The 19,883-nt window shown below is 47.4% G+C and overlaps 1 protein-coding gene across 2 annotated transcripts in view; it reads right to left on the reverse strand.

Moving 5' to 3' along the window:
• Positions 1-1,039: 1,039 nt before the first annotated feature.
• Positions 1,040-19,883, reverse strand: part of LOC138570260 (zinc finger protein 84-like) — an 80,989-nt gene continuing 62,145 nt past the window's right edge. The window contains exons 4-6 of one of the 2 annotated variants that reach the window (XM_069649025.1): positions 11,898-12,029; positions 2,867-5,114; positions 1,040-2,697 (exon numbers count right to left, since the gene is read on the reverse strand). In XM_069649025.1, coding sequence (XP_069505126.1) covers positions 2,437-2,697; positions 2,867-4,609 — 2,004 coding nt within the window. In that variant the 5' untranslated portion in view covers positions 4,610-5,114; positions 11,898-12,029 and the 3' untranslated portion in view covers positions 1,040-2,436. Of the gene's footprint in view, positions 5,115-11,897; positions 12,030-19,883 lie in introns of both variants that reach the window. The other variant, XM_069649024.1, reaches the window with a different exon arrangement.

The following is a 19,883-nucleotide window of genomic DNA, read 5'->3' on the forward strand; positions in this document are numbered from 1 at the left end:
CATCTGGATGGAGGGCTGGATCTAAAGGCACAGGGATGACAAGTGCAGAAAGAAGCAACCTGTGACATAAAAGCACAATCAGCTAGACAAAGGATCTTAAACCCAATGTGAGAGGTCAGCAGAAGCTAGTGCATGTTGTAATGAGCCAGAGTGATATGGCCACCTTTCTGAACACCTGGAAGAAGCTAGGACTGCACTTTCCACGCCCCTGAAGTTTATACATGTAAGCTGGAGAGGCAAGAAAAAAAAATGGCATCCCTGTAGTCAAATCTGGAACAAATTAGGGTAATAGCAACTGCCACAGAGAATGAACGATTAGTAAAGGGGAGGATATTCTGCAACAACCTATGGTGGTAATAAACGGAAGCTGACCACAGCGGGTGAGGGACAAGTGAGAGTGCAGTCAATGTTGACACCTAGGTAGATGACGTGAGCATGGAGCACAGAGATTGGGTGCAGTAAAATATTAGTGAAGCATCTGCTAAGCTCCTAATTAAAGATATTAATGTTTTCGAAGAAGAATCACAATGTGAAGAGAAGACTGGCCAAGAGTAGAACAATGAATAAATGAATAAATGTTAAGGATTATGGATAAGGCAAAACCTTGTGGGACATGCCACATCCTGTAAGAAGGGACTTTGTTATTAAAAGTGGAGTCATGTCTGCCTATGTTCTATTAACCTGGAAGGAATTTAAAAATGAGCAGAATGTGTCGCTGATGCAGTCATTCCTTAGACTAGGAAGTATTGAATGGTCAATTGGTCACAGGCCACGAAGAGGTCCAAGACGATATTAAAGGTTTCTCACATTCACTGAACTGAGCTCTATGTGGCTCCCTGCAACAACTACACAAATGATTACTCATTTCCTGTTAAGTGGCATTTTGGTACTGAATAGGTAGGACAGTTCTGCAGAATACTCAAGGAGGTTCTATAGTCATTGATTAAACCACTGTGCATTTAGACTTTTTCAAAATGTTGGTGCCCATTAATTTGCCCACTGTTTATAGGAAAAGTGTTCCACAGGATGGATACGTTAACACAGGAGGTATATTATAGTTTATTTATATAGCACCTATACACAATGTGCTTCAAAGCGCTTCAAGGCAATGGAGGGAACGATGGAAAATACAATGACTTTCTTACAGGCCATGAACAGTAAGGATGTGAGATGAACTATTGTACTCGGCCTGACAACATTTTAGATAGGTCAAGAACTAAGACATTGATGGTGGGGAGAGTGGCAAGGAAATGGAAACATGCAACTACCATACTGGGCCTGACGACATTTCTGGTAGAGCTGAAGAAAAACAAAAGGTGAGGGGAAAGGGGTGCAGACAGGGAGGGGAGGAACAAAGCAAGTGACTATTGTACTAGGCCTGACAACATTTCAGATAGTGCTGGAGGTGAGGGGGGAGGGGGGGCACAAAAAGGTGAGGGTGACGGGTGCATAAAGGGAGGGGAGGAACAAAACAAGATACAGCCTCCCTTTAGTATATTTCAGTAGGGACGTATTTCAAACAGTAATGATTAAAAAAAAGTACAATCAGCTGCTATTTGTTTGCCAAAGAAAGTGGGCGGGGACAACTGTGAACCTCTTGTCTTCAGCGTCTCGGTCAATATCAATGCCAACCTACAACCTCAGTCCCATTGAAGAGGCAATCTCCTGTATGAAGGTCCTCCAATTGCAGTGGAGATTTCCCTACTTGCATGTCCACTCTCATGGCAGATAAAAACATCCTGCATACTAAAGCATTTCCCGCATTCACTACACTGAAATGGTCCCTCACTTGTACGTTTTTTCTGGTGCCTAATAAGGGCACTGTTCTCACTGAAGCTTTTTCCACATTTAACAGACTTGAAAGGTGTCTACCTGTATGTGTTCTCTGGTGGCCAATAAGATTTAGCTTCAAAATGAAGCTTCTCCCACATTCTGTGCACTGATGAGGTTTCTCCCCTGCATGCATTCTCAGGTGATTAATAAGACATCCATTCTGTGTGAACTGTTTGCCATATTCACTACACCAATAAGGTTTCCCCCCTGTATGTGTTCTGTGGTGGAGAATAAGATCTCCCTTCAAAATAAATCGTTTCCCACAATCAGTTTACTGATGAGGTTTATCATCTTTATGCGTCGCCAGGAGCTTAAGATTTCCCTTCTGAATTAACCTTTTTCCACATTCAATGCACCAATAAGGGTTCTCACCTGTATGTGTTCTCTGGTTGCAGATAAGATCTCCTAGAAAATTAAAGCTTTTTCCACATTCAGTGAGCTGAAGAGGTTTTTCACCTGAATGAGGTGATTGATGGTAAAAAAAAAAGGCCTGATGCATGATTGAATCTTTCCCCACATTCAGTGCAACGATAAGGTTTCCTACCTGTATGTGTTCTCTAGTGGCAAGTAAGGTGTGTCTTCTCAGCAAACACCTTTCCACATTCAGTGCACTGATAAGGTTTCCCCACCTATATGTGTTCTCTGGTGGCGAGTAAGGGGAGTCTTCTCAGAAAACACCTTTCCACATTCAGTGCACTGATAAGGTTTCCCACATGTATGCGTTCTCTGGTGGCGAGTAAGGGGAGTCTTCTCAGCAAATCTTTTTCCACATTCACTGCATGAGTAAGGTTTCTCACCTGTGTGTGTTCTCAGGTGGTGAATAAGGTTTCCCTTCAAAGCAAAGCTTTTTCCACATTCTGAGCACTGTTGAGGCTCCTCACCAGTATGTGTTCTCTGGTGACGAATAAGATCTCCTTTCCCAACAAACCCTTTCCCACATTCAGTGCATTCATGAGGCTTTTCACCTGAATGTGTAGACTGATGGTAAATAAGGCCTGTCTGATGATTGAATCGTTCACAACATTCAATGCACTGAAGGTTTCTCACCTGTATGTGTTCTCTGGTGGTGAATAAGACTTACCTTCTGAGTGTACCTTTTGCCACATTCACGGCACCAATAAGGTTTCTCTCCAGTATGTGTTCTCTGGTGGCAAGTAAGGTGCATCTTCTCAGCAAACCCTTTTCCACATTCAGTGCACTGATAAGGTTTCTCACCAGTATGTGTTCTTAGATGAGTAATAAGATTCCCCTGCCGATTGAACTTTTTCCCACATTCACTGCATGAGTAAGGTTTCTCACCTGTGTGTGTTCTCAGGTGGTGAATAAGGTTTCCCTTCAAAGCAAAGCTTTTCCCACATTCTGAGCAATGTTGAGGCTCCTCACCAGTATGTGTTCTCTGGTGACGAATAAGATCTCCTTTCCCAACAAACCCTTTCCCACATTCAGTGCATTCATGAGGTTTCTCACCTGAATGTGTAGACTGATGGTAAATAAGGCCTGTCTGATAACTGAATCTTTCCCCACATTCAAGGCACTGATAAGGTTTCTCACCTGTATGTGTTCTCTGGTGGCGAGTAAGGTGCGCTTTCTCAGAAAACCCTTTTCCACATTCAGTGCACTGATAAGGTTTCTCGCCTGTATGTGTTCTTAGATGAGTAATAAGATGCCCGTGCTGACTGAACCTTTTCCCACATTCACTGCACGTGTATGGTTTCTCACCTGTGTGCGTTCTCTGATGACGATTAAGACCTCCTTTCCCAACAAACCCTTTCCCACATTCAGTGCATTCATGAGGTTTAACACCTGAATGTGTAGACTGATGGTGAATAAGGCCTGTCTCATAACTGAATCTTTCCCCACATTCAAGGCACTGATAAGGTTTCTCGCCTGTATGTGTTCTCTGGTGGCGAATAAGATTTTCCTTCTGAGTGAACCTTTTGCCACATTCAGTGCACCAATAAGGTTTCTCTCCAGTATGTGTTCTCTGGTGGCGAGTAAGTTGCATCTTCTCCGCAAACCCTTTTCCACATTCAGTGCACTGATAAGGTTTCTCACCTGTATGTGTTCTTAGATGAGTAATAAGATGCCCGTGCCGACTGAACTTTTTCCCACATTCACTGCACGAGTAAGGTTTCCCCCTTGTGTGTGTTCTCAGGTGGTGAATAAGATTTCCCTTCAAAGCAAAGCTTTTCCCACATTCTAAGCAATGTTGAGGCTTCTCACCAGTATGTGTTTTCTGGTGACGAATAAGACCTTCTGTCCCAACAAACCCTTTCCCACATTCATTGCATTCATGAGGTTTCTCGCCTGAATGTATAGACTGATGGTAAATAAGGCCTGTCTGATGATTTAATCTTTTCCCACATTCAAGGCACTGATTAGGTTTCTCGCCTGTATGTGTTCTCTGGTGGCGAATAAGACTTACCTTCTGAGTGAATCTTTTGCCACATTCATTGCACCAATAAGGTTTCTCACCTGTATGCTTTCTCAGATGGCGATTAAGATCTCCCTTCAAACTAAACCTTTTTCCACATTCCGAGCAATGTTGAGGTTTCTCACCAGTATGTGTTCTCTGGTGGCGAATAAGATCTCCCTTCCTAACAAACCCTTTACCACATTCAGTGCATTCATGAGGTTTCTCACCTGAATGTGTAGACTGATGGTAAATAAGGCCTGTCTGATGATTTTCATCTTTATTCTCGCATGGGCAATAAGAACTATGGGAGATGACAACTTTTCCCTCATTCTGTGAACCTGCAAGATTTCTCATCAGCATAATCTGTCAGGTTTATAAGAGGACCCTTTCCATTGAACCTTTTCACAAATTCAGAGTGAAGAGGAGCTTTCTAGTGTGAAAGTTATTTCTGGTGTCAGATAACATTTGTCTTATTACTCAAGCATTTAAAATCTTAAGCGCAGGGATACAGTTTACCTATTTGGAGGCGTTTCACAAAATCCTTTATACAAAGCACCCTTACATTCATAGTATGTACAAGATTGGAGTCACATTACTTCTATCTCAGGCTACTACTAATAGGCTAAACAAAAGGCTTTATGTAATGTATATCAAACAATATTGCTTTCATTTGTGATGTCCTGTGTTACCGCAACAACATAGGTTTTCCAATCCAAGTTCCTGAACACCCTGAAAAGACAACTGTGCCCAAAACGGTATCCTTCTAGAATGTTGAGAAATTACATATTGTATCATTGAAGGTTTGAATGAATTAGTCCAGATAATTTAGCAATCACTTTTGTTGCATTTCTTTGGCATCAATCACCTATTGAAATAAAAGGAGATGCACTTTATTAGTTTCAACATGTTCACAATCTCATGCATCACTAACAGGCAGACTGGTTATCAATAGTAGTGATGTGCATTAGTTAATTACTCATATAGTAATTCAAATGACTTTGAAGTTCAATCTAGCGGGGAAAGACACTCTACAGAGGTCTTCAAACTGTTGGACACCCCCCCCCAGGGTGGTGCAGTGCAAGAGCCCAGCATGCTTTTTTAGATTGGAGGAAATGGGCTGGGGCGGGTCACATGGTCGGACTGGACCATAACAGTGTCTTAGGCACGAATGAAAAAGTGGCCCGTAATTGCAAATGGATATTCATTCCTTTAGTCACAGACTGTTTGTTTGAATAGTACTCAAGGTGATGTTTTTTGTTAAAATGTAAGCAAATTGTGATATTTCAAGAATATTTATTCCGCAACAATGGTCAAGGCTACTAGCTGCATAGTGAAGTAACATCAAACTGGCCCACATTGGCCAAAAAAGTGGCCCATTTTGAATGGCCTACACTAGCATTTTGCATTTTTGGTACGGGCATTGCCCTATTGCCCCATAAGCCAGTCCGAGCCTGGTGGCTCATCCATAATTGGTGAGTGGGCGTCCACCCAGTGGCCCCCTCACCCATTATGGAGGAGCCAAGGAGCCATCCCAGTGAAACACTGAGCATTCCCTCAGCAGTTTTTTCCAGCTAAGGAAGTGCTCCTGGGCTAGATGAACTGTCAAAGGGAAACAATGTTTCCCTTTGACAGTTCAGTTCCCCGGCCGCGCATGCTCACTGAGCCATGCAACACAGGCAGTGTTTTGCTTCGCCAGACTTGCATAGCTCATTGGAAATGCTGGCTGGGGCACTGCACGTCTGTATGTGCAAGGGGGAGCTCCTGTGCCTCCTCGCACATACGGACAGAGCAACCTGGAGCAGGGCATTTCACCACCCATGTGCAGGCCCCTGCAGAAGGTATGTTTATGTTAATTTTTTTTTTTATTAAATAGGAGTATGGATGCATGTATGCTTGCGTTATGAGTGAGTGTATGGTGATGGGTGATCGTTTGATTGATAGACTGATTGCTATGTGAATGTGTGTGTGTATTTGTTTTGGTCCATTGAGCTGATTTTTTGCGAGTAGGGGTTAAAGGGGGGAAAAATGCCTTTGTTGCACAATCCCCCTACCCACCTGCGAAAATCAGCTCTCCTGAGGCGCTGTGGAGCCCAAGGACACAGGGTTGTCTCATAGATGTCCAGTAACAAAAAAAACATGCTTTCCTCCTTGTCGCCCCCCCCCATTCCCCCTCAGCGATAATTACAAACTGTTTGGCTTTTTACCCATTTTTGGTTTCAAATGCAACATTTTAACCTATTATTTAAAAAAACGTAAGGGGTGCAAATCCCCTGTATCCCCCCTTCATTGACTTGGGCACCCTCGCTGCGCTCTGACGCTATGGCATTTTTGTGGGATATATTTATGACCTTCCACTTAAAAAAAAATCACCAGCTCCCACTGGCCCTTGGACTGTGTTGGGAACAGGGTCGGGGGAGCCCAGGGACTGTGTTGGGAGCAGGGTGGGGAGAGCCCAGGGTCTGTGATGGAGTGGGGAGAGCCCAGGGACTGGGTAGGAATGGGATGAGGGAGCCCAGCAACTGTGATGGGAGCAGGTGGGGGAACGCAGAGACTATACTGGGAGTGGGGTGTGGTGACGGTGCGCAATAGTTCATGGCCATTTGTACTGTCAAATTTGATCCTTGCAACCACAGGGAGCCAATGAAGGGATTTCAGAGCTGGAGAGATACGATCCCAGGGCTTGAGGCCAAGGACAATGTGTTGATGAACTTGGGCAACTCCTTGATTTCCATTCCACTAAACATCACTTCATTCTCTTAGATGACATTAACCTTCCCTCTCCAAGCACTTCGCAGAAATGTTCTTAGTGACCACACTCTCCACTCTATACTTAATCTACATAGCCACACCGGGGGTAACTCTATGGATCGCTTATTCAGATATTCCTCTCTCTCTCTCTCTCTCTCTCTCTCTCTCTCTCTCTCTCTCTCTCTCTCTCTCTCTCTCTCTCTCTCTCTCTCTCTCTCTCTCTCAGCCACCAATATCACTGTCACACCAACCCTATCTTATCACTCAATTGTTTCCACCACCATCTCATTTCCACCCTCTGACCTATCCAAATCACTTGCCTCACCGATTACTAAAAATAAATGTAAACCTTCTGCCATTCCTCCCTTTCTTTCTGACCTTTTGTTCTCACTCTCCTCCTTCACACCCGATGCCTCTTCCACTAACACTGCCTTCTCCAAATCCCAATCCCTAGTATATCACCCATTGTCCTCTCACTTCTCACTGTTAACTTTCACCCCTAAGCATCTTCAACCATCGGTCACCCCATTCATATGCTCACTTCGCAGAGACATGCAATGGTTGCTGTGCAAATGGAGGCATACTCACTCGCACGAGATCCTACAACTCTACCTCTCTGCACTCACCTCTCTCTTAAGGCCTATCTTGATAGAGCAATTCTATTCTCGCCAGCTACGGTGTACCCTAAACTCACTTCTCTTCTGATTTTACTCACACTCCCTCATTCTACACTCTGCCTACTCTACCATCATCGTCTGTCTCTATCTCCCACTTCAGTCATGCTAATACTGAAGAAGTCCTATCTTTACTGATAAATGCTAAACCCTCTTGTATCCCATCAGACCCTATTGGTACTCAGCTAATCAAGCCTATTGTTTCTCTAGTGGACTCTCATCTGGCTGAACTCTTTAACTTGTCCTCTGCTTGCTTTCCCTCTATTTTCAAAACTGCCACATCATCCCTCTCAGGCAAGGCAAAGGGCTGGGCCAAACCACCTGGCTAACTTCACCCTGTGTCCCTCTTTCCACATAACTCTAAGGTGCTTGAAAGGGTTGTGATCAACCATCTTACCAGTTTCTTAGACATCCACAACCTTCATAACCCCGTAGAAGTAGGTTTCCCGCTCCTGTTACTCCACGGAAACTGCTCTCATGAAGATCTCCAACTCAATCTCCTTTACTAAGCACTCCAACCTATCCTCTATCCTAATTCTCCTTTAACTGTCCACTGCCTTTGATTCCGTCGATCACTCTGATCTCCTTAATACTCCGTTTCTTCTTTGCATTCACGATACACTCTGATGTTAAACTCTAGCAAAACAGGAGGTGCTCTTCTTCCCTGCCAAATAATTTCCCTCTTCTCCTCCCCTGCCTATCTATTTCCCACCTGACACATTTCCCATCTCTTCTTCTGCTAGGAAACCTCAGCACCATCTATGACCATCCTCACAACTTCTCTTCGTCTTCATCTCCAAAACTGCAATGGTGGCTCATCTCACCATCCTAGATATTAGGAAAATCAGGCACCTGCTTCCTGTCAACACCACCAAGCAGCTCTTAACCACTCTGGTCTTCCCTAAACTAGCCTACTGTGGCAGGATCATCTTTGGTCTCTGTTAGGCAAGATTTGGGTGCACTACAACAACCTTGACCTCCTGGCAATAGGAACCCAACCTTTGGTATACGTCTGTACTACACAGGTTGGTAGTGTGGTTGAGCAGCCAAGATTATCTCAAAAGGGGTCAATGTGAGCAGTAGGGTAGTTACACAGAGATTCACAGTGACAAGTATTCAATTCAAGTCTTACACTGCGGGTTTCTTGATTAAACAATGATGAATTTAGTTTACAGTCAGTTTGAATAGGCCTTCTTCAGAAGGGGCAACATAACATTAACACACAACTACACTCCAAAATACACTGTCAGTTTCTCTAAATCGGAAAATACCCATTTGGGATGGCACACTGACACCTTCTACGCCCTCAGGTGACTTAAATAGCTAGGACACTGTGGACATTACTATATCACTAGTAAATTTAGAACAATACTGAGATTGGTGTCAAAGAAAAGGATTATTAGAATAAACAAGAGATCACACAAATATTCTGAAGCAGGTAAGTACTTTTGAACCTCCCCCCCAATGCAGAGTAAGAGAGTAAGTTAACCCTTTCCTGGAAGGATAGGTGCAACACAAGGTCAGAGGAGAGAAGAGTCATTCAGGGAGCCAGGCTAGGTCAATGTCAATTGGGCAAGGGTCTAGGTGAGCTGAAGCACTTCTTGAAGGTAAGCAAAAGTCTTGCACACTATTTTAGAGGTCTTTGTAGAAAATAAGAATCAATGTAGGGTCACAGGCTGTTAGGCCAAGACAAGTCTCAACTGAAAACAAGCAAGGCTACACAAGAGGTAAGTTCTCTTAGAGTTGTACAGTACCTTTGGTTAGAAGACAAAAGGTGGCAGGTGACTTCTGTTCCTGTGCAGCTCTGCAGATCCTGTCGTTCTTGGGCCTCAGTCATGGGGACAAGAGGGATGACTTCTGGGAACTCCTGCACTGCAGTGGGACTGTCAGTGACAGCAACCGGCAATCTTCAAATCAGTGGCACGTTGTGTCTATAGCAAATAGCACCACTGCAGTTCCTGGCTGCCGAGATGGGCTTTCCTTGCATCTGGGGTCCAGCACTCTGTTGAGGTGGCTCAGGCTTGGCCAGTCCTGCTTCCTGGGATTCAGAGGATCTTCCTGAGCTCTTAGCCAGCTTAAAAGTGATGCACTCCAAATCTGGTGTTCCTCTCCCTGGCACTTCGGTTCCTGCAGTAGCAAGGGAGTACATCCAGCTCCGAGAGGATGTCCAGACGAGTTCACTTTGGAGTTGATTGGTCCCACCAACTCCAAGGGAGAAGTCGTCCTTAAAGGGCTTCTCTAGCCGAGGCGAATTCGGAGCTTCAACACAGCATCAGGGCTTCACCAGGCAAACCAGCGGTCCAGGATTTGCAGCAGGCGTCTCTTCCAAGTTCTTCTTCAGATTCCTTTATCCAGTGGTCGACTCTGCCTTCCCAGCCAACAAGCCTCGCCATTTATGCAGGTTTCTCCCATTCATTCCAGCCTAGCTATCAGTCAAACAGCAAGGTGGATGTTCTTGCCGGACAGCCAGCCAGCCAATCACCTTTGGGTGCATTTCTGTAACAAAGGGGATTAAGCACAGGGAGTTTTGGGCACCCCCTTCACTTCCTGTCCCTGCCAGACACTCTGGACGCAGAGGCGGGCTTCACTCATGAAGCCCGCCAAAGACAAAACGAACAAAGGGACCCAATTTGGTTTGGCGTGCAGAGTAAATCTCAAGAGGGACCTTTACACAGAGAAATGGAGAAAAAAAAGACTGGGCCATTTTGACAAAAATAGCACCCAAGGGTGCTTTACTGCAGCTTCAAACACAGCCTGTGGTAAAGACACACCACGGTAAGTAAACCACTGCCATCAGCCATTAATCGTAGAAAGGTTAACAAAAATGTTACATGACAAACTAGACAAAGTGGACAAAGTAACCCCTCCAGCATCCTAGTGTAAGATAGTGTGTGCTGGGTCTAGAAAGTTACAAATGTAAGTAAAGTCAATTTCACTTCACTGCTCTTGGAAACAGTAGTTTATCCAAGAGAAGGTATTTAAACCTTTGGAAAATCAGAAAGACTTCCCTGTGCCACTGCACTGAACTGAAGGTGCTGTGTGTCACAATGTAAAAAGATGCCTATGGAGTTTGTCAGACTCCAACAACCAGAAGAAACACAGACAACACATAGAATTAAAAGTACAAAGTCCCAACGTTCAGCAAAAGAGCCTGGGGTCTCTAAGGTAGAAAGGAATTAGTACATTTCTGAGAATTCTCCCTAACAGTCTCCCCAACTATGCTATCTGTCCTCTCGGCAAACTTATTAACTTCACAACCAGGAATCTCTTAACTCATTCACTTCACACCTACTTCGTCGAACCGTCACCAGGCTGGATGGCTGACGATGCAAAACAGGGCCGGACTAAAGTATCGTCATCTGGTTCACAAATCTATCCACGGTATGGCACCACCATATCTATCCTCCTCTATGAAACTCTACAAGCATTCTTGTAATCTCTGCTTTGGCTCGAATACCCTTGCAGCACCTCACACTCCCTGTGCTTCTGCTCATTTTCTCTTATTGCCCCACTTGCATGGAATTCACTTCCCCTGGAAATCCGAGGAACAGTCCACACCGATTTGTTCAAAACCAGACTGAAAGTTAACCTCCTCAACTCTGAGTCAGCCTCATAACCTACTTCTCATCTGCCACCAAGCTCACATTTTGACCTCACCTCTAACCTTCCTCTGTCCCTCACTTTCTACCACCTCCACTCTAGCACTTCATCCATCATGGTCACATATCTAACACAGCTGGCCATACCGCCTACCTGTACTTAAAAATGTCTAATGTCGGTTGGCCTTAATCTTTGTATGACCACGCATGTATTGTCCCTGGTGATTGTTCGATGTACTCCCCTTCCACAACATGGTCAGAATGGCACCCCATTGTAAGCAGCTCACTGCTTCCCATCAAACCAGATTTCTTACCCCATTATTTCTTTGTGATCAAAAGAACATTGGTCCTCCCTGTATATAATTAATAAAAGATGTGAGTTGTCGGCAGATGGTGCCAATAAAGACTAGGGCCTTCATTACAAGCAGGGTGGGACATCTGAGGGTTATTCTGCCACACTGAGTTACCCATACCGGTTGGTGCTGTTTGGCCATAAACACATTATTTGCAGCAAACTGGTTGAAAGTGCTTGCATAAGAGATCAGAACATAGTTTAGATTGTATTAGTCATGATACCCCATTGGGCATTTGGTTTTTGATGAACAACAAAGATAATGAGAACCTTACCTTGCAACCTCCGATACCGTGATTGCGCTGACTTCAGATAAATTACGTTTAAATACATGAATGGATTTCTCTGTGTAACGGCTATTCACCAGCTCTTTGACGGGAACGTCTGTGGTCTCAGTGACTGTGTCCCTAATAAAATCAGTGAAACACAAAGTCACTTCAAGCCACAGTGTTTAAAGTACAAGTCCGAGCAAAAGTCTTTGTGTTACAGGAGCTAAAAGAAGATTAGAGGAATGAACTCAGAAGGGCAATGTTGTCTCGCAAGAATTACATACAATGTACTGCGGAGCGTATTAGGACTTGAAAGCAAATAACTACGTTTCGGGAAATAAGCTGAAAGCAGGTAAGTGTGGAGAGACGAAATTAATGTTATTTATGCAATTGTTTGAGATTTAATGAAGAAAAAAAATCTGAAACAGAAACAAGGAAGGTCGGTCTTATAATATAAATGACACAAAAAGGGTGCTAAAAAAAAGGAATTTGAACAAGAATACCTGACTAAAAATTATCATATTTAATTTAGTAGACAAACGGCATAATGGAAAAGGCAGTTTACCTTTTGACTACCAGAGGAAAACAACAGTTAAAACGAAATGGTTATATTTACAATCTGGAAAGATTTAAAGGAGAAAGGAAATGGTGTCTGGAAATGCATAGAATATAAGAAAATAAACTGTAGAGGAAGAGCAATAACCACTTGAGGATACATTGAAAAAAATAAAAATCATATCCATGACCCAGACATAGTAAAAATCGAAGTTAAGGAAAAAATACATGAGTTGAAAAGGAAAGCGAAGTCGGAGCCTGTAATAGTGGCCAATTGGTTAGACAGATATTAGGGGCAGTACCACTACATTTGGCTGGCAAAATACCTTGTAATAAATTACTTTAAAAAAAAAGGACAATGAGACCGCTAGGGGGCGAGGGACAAGATGGCAGCCTGAGTTACGGCTCCCGCTCCCTCCGTCACTAATGAAATGAGATAGAGCGTTTACAACCATCAATTCCACAGAAAAAGACACCCACCTGATCCGTGATAGACTGGGTGAACCGGCTGGAGAGAGGAGAACAATTCCAGCCTGCGGAAAGTTCCCCAACGAGGGAAGGGCCAGGGGAGGCGGCTGCTTCAACGCACATCAGCCGCCTCTGTAGGAGACGACGTGTGGAGCAACAAGGCGCCCTCGGGGAGCGAAGAGGGAGTTCCCCGGACAGAACCGCAGAAGGGAAACACCAGCCCGGAGACCCCGGTGAACAAAACGAACGCCCCACCCATAGACGACAGGGTAGTAGAGCGCCGGAAGATGGCTCCGCCACGGCTGACAGCTTGAGCCGCTCCGCAGCACGCACGCTGTGGTGCCAGCAGAATTAAAGGGCAAGTCCCCCGGAACGACGGATTGGAGCAGTGCTCTGGGCCGCACCGGCGTTGCATAGTGGAAAGACAGGTGCGTGTTCCGAAGGGGAAAGTGTGTCGAGGCGCAGGATCCTTCCCGCCGTGCGGGTGTCGCTGAGGCTTGAGGTAGTGTAACAGCCCCGCAGGAGGCCCCGAGTGAGGTGGCGGCCCCTCGTTGCTAGGGACAGTGCGGACAGCGCGACTGGGAACGGCCTAGGAAAAAGGCCAAGGGACTTGCAGAGCGCCCGCACTGTGCTAAGGAAATAATGGCAGAGAGACACTGAGGATGACCGTCCGACGTTCGGGACACGTAGTGTGCGAATAATCCACTGTGAACAAGGAGCTGCAGACAGAGGGAAGTCGAAAGGAACGAAACGGAGGTGGAGTGATCCCCTTGGGTGCTCCGAGTCCCTGAGGAGCGCGGGGCTGAGGGAAGGGAAACAAAACTTGGCTGGAGAACACTGAATGGTGTGTGAGGCCGCCAGCAGCCCCAGCAGATCAGGGACAGAGGGGTCTGGGTGTCTCAGGAAGATAGCCCCGAGTTGAACACGAGGGAGACCTTCAGAGGAAATGGGCGCTACTGATGAGGAGAAGGAGCACCTGAACAAACTGGAGGAGCTGGGGGAAGTGGAGAGACCGGGCCTGGGAGCTGAGTGGGGCTGTGCCGCAGGGGCCTAAGATAAGGACTGGTGGTCAAAGCTTGGAACCACTGCAGCGAACTGAGGTGGTGATACAATGCCGCAGTGGGTGACATAATAACTCAGCCCTCTACCGCCCAGCCCAGAGGGCGGCAAATGTGGAAAGTGCCTAACGGAATAAGAGGACTGAGGTAAAATAGTCCACTCGGCTTCATTGCACGGCGACCCATCACTGGCTGCAGCTCCGAACCTGAGAGAGGCAACACAGCGCGCTGGTGTAGGTGCGCTACCCAAGAAAGGAGAACATGGGGGGAAAACCCAGAACAACCCTGTAACTGAGAAGCCAACGGAGTGCCTGTGTGGGGCGTGTGCAGAGAGGATAAGAGAACACGCTGGCAGGGAGGGTGTGGAGGTGAGAGCCAAAGTCGGCACCCATAGCAATAGAGCAAGCGCTCGGAGAGGTGAACAACAATGGCGGCGGGAACAGACTTTTCTCATTTCTCGAACAAGGAAGATATCGGCCACATCCTGGCTAAGATCAAAGCCCTGAGAGGGGACATTCAAGCATTGCTAACTGACCTTACGAGAAGAGTGACCGCAGTTGAAGGCAAGGTCGAAGCAATGGAGCATAATCAACTCAACGCCGACATGGTGGAGATGCGTCTGGATGCCAGAATGACAGAGTTGGACCTTCAGGAGGAGGAGATAAGGCTCAAAGTCGATCTCGAAAATAGGGAGAGGAGGAACAACGTTAGAATCCTGGGGCTGAAGGAGACTGAAAGAGAAACGCCTAGACGAGTGGAAGAAAAGGTACAGGCATTGATTCATCAGCTCTTTGCAGCAGAAGGGGGCAGGATGGTGCAGTTGGAGAGAGCCCACAGGGGCGGAAAACCATATGGGAATGGCCCCTGCTCCATTGTGGCCAGATTATTAAGCTATAAAGACAGACAAAAAGTCCTGAACAGAGCAAAGCAGCAACAGGAAATTGAATTTGGGGGCTCCAAGGTCTCTATATACCAGGACCTCTTTAACTTTACTCCGGCATCTTGAAGGACCCGCTATGGCCCTGCACCACCGTACCGGCATGCGTGCACGCGTGCACGCGCATATGGGGAGGCCTAAATACCGGGATCCCGCAAAGAAGGGGAACACCACGAGTCGCACGGACATGTACATACCGGCATTGAGAAGCCGGTAAGAAGGGCCACAATGGATGCCGGCAATACCGGCATCGCGGACCACCCTTAAACAGCAAACTGCTGTGTAACCAAGAGACACATGTTCACACAATCAGCACAGGTGGAGGCAATGGGGTCAGGGACAGCACAAAAGGAGCACACTCACACACCACACCCCTTTCCAAGCCAAAATGCTGCCACTTGCACTTGCCATACTGGGGCTGGAGGACATGCCTGCACTGCTACTCCTTGAGCAGGCAGTACAACAGGCAACACAAAGGAGACGCAGGAGGAGAAGGAGAGTGAGACAGGCCCAGCAAATTCCACCAGTGCAGGTAGTTGTTCCCCGCAGACAGCAATCAATTCAGCGTATAAGGGCCAATCCATTTGATTTAACCCCAGCACAGATACACACCCTGTACCGGCTGGACAGGGACACCATCACAAACAGTACAATTAATACAGGATGACTTGGTCAGCCTAATCAACATCTGCACAGCCATCCCCCCTCTGCTGAAGGTGGCATCAGTGCTCCACTTCCTGGCCACTGGCACTTACCAACACACAGTGGGCCAAATGCATGGCACGTCGCAATCATGCTTCTCTGTTGTGTTAAAGCAAGTGCTGGATGCACTACTGAAGCATGCAAGTGCCCACATTTCCCTACCATGATCACCACAGGAGGCAAATGCCACCAAAATAGCATTCCATGCACTGGCAGGCATGCCCAATGTAATTGGTGCACTCGACTGTACCCATGTAGAGTTGGTAGTCCCACATGCTGTGGAGGCGGTGTATCGCAATCGGAAGCTATACCATTCAATCAATGTACAGATGGTGTGTGATGCCAGCCACATCATAACACATTGCTGTGACAGATACCCAGGATCCACGCATGATGCCATGGTGCTGCGGAACTCCTCACTACCCCGCTACATGGAAGGGGACATCATACGAAATGGCTGGCTGTTTGGTGAGTCTGCCCCCGGGGCCATGGGGTCAGATGGATTGCGGGAGGGGGGTTCATGCATATGCAAGGGGAATGTCCTCTGGACCATGGGGTCAGATGGATTGGGGGGGGTTCATGTATATGCAAGGGGAATGTCCTCTGGGCCATGGGGTCAGATGGACTGGGTGAATGGAAGTTACTCAAGTCACACCCCAACACACAGCCCTCACATATGCATGCAAAATGCACCCAGCCAAGACATACATTGGGTGGCCTGGTGTTTCCATAGACTAGGACCCTGGAACGTATTTGTCACACAAGGCTCCTTCTATGGATTGGCATGCACTGTGCAGGGCTGACATTCATGTGGATGTGGCTGCAAATGGCGGAATTGTGCATTTGAACTTGAATGATGTACAGGCTGAGCATACCCGTCAACTGAGTCTCTTCCTCACACATACCTCCTTCTGCTCCAATGTAGGTGATGCTGGATACCCCCTGAAGCCGTGGCTACTCACCCCTGTCAGGAACCCGCAGAACAAGCACGAGGAGGACTTCAATTGTGCACGTAGACGTGTGGTCATTGAGCAGACGTTTGGCCTTTTGAAGGCACGGTTCCGCTGCATCAGCAGGTCGGGAGTGGCACTCATATACGGGCCTGAGAAGGTGGGCAAGATCATCACGGCATGTACAATGCTGCATAACATGTGCATTCGGCAGAACATACCCCTGCCACCTGACATGGAGCTGCAACCACCTGGTGACGTAGAAGGAGAGGAAGGAGGAGACGTAGGACATAGGCCAGGACGCGAAACACGTGAGGGTCGCGCAGTGCGTCAAATGGTCATAGACCAATCATTCTGATGTATTTTGATGCAGTGGGTGCCATGGGTTGTGAACAGTGGGCACTGGTTGTGTGGGCACATGTACACGAATCACCATGAGGCAATAAATTGACATACAAATAATCATCAATGTCCACTCATTTGATGTTTGCTACACAACTGGTGTATTAGTGAAGAAATGAGTACAACGTGATTCAACAATCCACACCCCCACCTCCCCCCACCCTACTCCCAAGCCCCCAAACACCGCAGAACTACACACTACGCCCACCACCACCCCACCACCTAACACCCAAAGTCAACTATGGCACGGCATGTGTCTGGATGAATAGGCAATGTGAATCTGCGGGGTGGCCCAGCTACTGTTGAGCCCCCTTTGGAGGTAGGGGTTGGTTCTCTGCGCAGCAGGAACTCCGCAGGGACCTGCGCAAGGGGCTGGTCTGCCTCGAACTCGCTGGCGTGGATGATGCAGATGACCCAGATGGTTGTGATCCCTGGGGCAGGATTTGCTGTTGGGCCATGTTGTCAGCAATCCTGGTCAGGATCTGACCCAAGGCATTGAAGCCATCACGCACTTGCTGTGCACTTGAGTTAATGGCCTTGATTACGGCCGCAGTGCTGTCCTGGATGACACGGCGTGTTGTCACCCCTTCGTCAAGGTACTGGCCTCCATCCTCTAGGTCCTGTATGGCAGTGTGGGTTGTGTTCGGTGGGTGATGTGGTGGCACATCATGTATAATGGGGCTGTGCGTGGCCGGAGACCACTCTCCATGGCTGCCCTGGTCGGATGAGTCCTGCCGAGGTGTGTCCTGCAGGGTGGCCAGTGGGCTTGGTGTGTGCACTACAGTGTCTGAGTGGACAAGTCCTGCATCACCCTCATTGTCCGGCTCAGCTACCTCATCCACGCTATGATCTGCCGATGCAGCCATCTCACCAATTTTGCTGGCAGCAGCAGAATGTGTGCCTTCCTCCATGCCTGCTGTGTCCTCATACAGTGTGGATGGTGTGACAATGGATGCAGGTGCAGGTGTCAGCTCGTCCTGTGTGCTCGTCTGTGGTGCTGATTTTGCACCGGTTCTTGGCCCGCTTCCCGCTTGGCCCATCCTTGGTCCACTTGAGGTTGATGGACCTGTTCCATCAGATTGCCTCCTAGGCCGTTTGGCTGGTGTTGTGCATTGTGCACTCCCTTGCACTTCGTCACTGTCAGCATCCGTACCTGTTGGGGACAGAGAGTGGCAGGACATCAGTGATTGTTCTGCTTGCATTGTGCATGCATTAGTCATTGGTCATGTGGCACCATCTGATCAGTTGCATTCGTGGCTTTGTAGGGGACTGTGTACATGCAATGTTGAAGAGTGGATTTTGATAGCGTAGTCGTGTCCACATGTACGCATTGTTGGGTGCAGTTGGACATTGATGTGTTTTGGGAGGGTCGTCCTGGGTGGCACATGCCCATAAAATGTGTCTTGTGTGTGTATTCGTGTATGACCGCAACATGCATTGGGATAGTGGTAGACCCAGAATGTGTACATGGATATGTGTAGGTGTGCATGATGGCCCATTTGTTGGCTGGTGTAGCAGCCACGTTTGGGGGAGGATGATTTTGATTATTTTCACTGTTTCAGTAGGGACACTCACCTTCATCTGCAGATGTTGGCACGCCAAACTCTGCTTCACCGACTCCTTCGATAGACTCCACGTCTATGGTGGAGCTGCAGGTCTCCTCCCATCTGGCCAATTTCAGTGGGGAGTGTGGTCCTCCTCCTGTTGCCAGCCCCTGGCTCCGATTAGCCGACAATATGTGCCGGACTCTCAGCCTGAGGTCATCCCAACATTTTTTGCAATCACACATTGTGCGTGCGGTGGTGCCGACTGCACTTACTTTCTGGGCAGCTTCTTCCCAGATGGCCTTTTTCTTGAGCTGGGCTGGACGCCTGAGGTCGTTGCAGAACACCACTTCAGCATTTGCCACAAGGGTGTCGGCCAACATGTTCAGCTCATCGTCCATAAAACGTGGTTTGCGCAGGCGGGCCGTGCCTCTCCGGGTGGTCTTCAACATGTTGTCCGTGGTGGCCTGGGAGTTGGGGTGTAGAGGGTCCTGTGGAGGATGGCAATGGATTGTGTTTTTAAAGATGGCCGCCATGACATTTCCCGTTCCGGCACGATGACGTTACTTCCGGGTCCGGTATTAACGCACCCGTTATTTGCACTATGTTAATAACGGTTACAGTATTTAGGGGTTGCCGAGGTCAGAGCCGTTCTGTGCGTATTGGTCGATGCCGCTGTCTGGGAGTTTGGGGGTCGTTACCGGTATGCCGGTACGGCCATTACCGGCATGCAGGGATATACGCGCTCGCGCACTATTGATTGTCCGCTATTTGCGCGTTGGTGCCAAGCCGGACATGTTATTACCGCCATGCCAGTACGGCCAGATTTTTAGCGCCAACCTTGAGATGAGGCCCATGTCTTGTTTTCCTATACCCACCAGCATGAGGACACCGAAGGAGTTTATTGATCCAGGCACCGTTGCGCTGATGTGCTTTGATCCTTGCGCCGATACGGGAGTGTTCTATGTTCAGTAGTGTCTTTGAAAAGTTCCAGAGTGAAGATATTACACAGGTAAGACTTGAGGAGTGAAGTGTATGCAGTCCGTGGAAGTTCCGGATGTGACAATGAACGGAAGAATGAGGCGTAGGCAGTCCGTGGGAGTTCCGAGATCGACGATGAGCAGGTAAAGACTTGAATAATGAGACGAAATCAGGCCGTGGACATTCCGGGTCAGGTAATACAAGAAGGTCGAAGACAATAACAAGAAGGAAGCAAGGAAGGTCACAAGGCAGGTCAGGGGTTCAATGAGTCAAGAGGACAAGGTACAAGGTTCGTAGCTTTGAAAAATGACAAATTCAGACGCACCGCCATGCAGAGGGGCGAGGCTTAAATACAGGTCAGCTGACCTCACGCACAAGTCAGCTGACTGTACGCA

This window comes from Ambystoma mexicanum, chromosome 2q (genome assembly GCF_040938575.1).
Source record: "Ambystoma mexicanum isolate Mex_15411 chromosome 2q, UKY_AmexF1_1, whole genome shotgun sequence".
NCBI lineage: Eukaryota > Metazoa > Chordata > Amphibia > Caudata > Ambystomatidae > Ambystoma > Ambystoma mexicanum.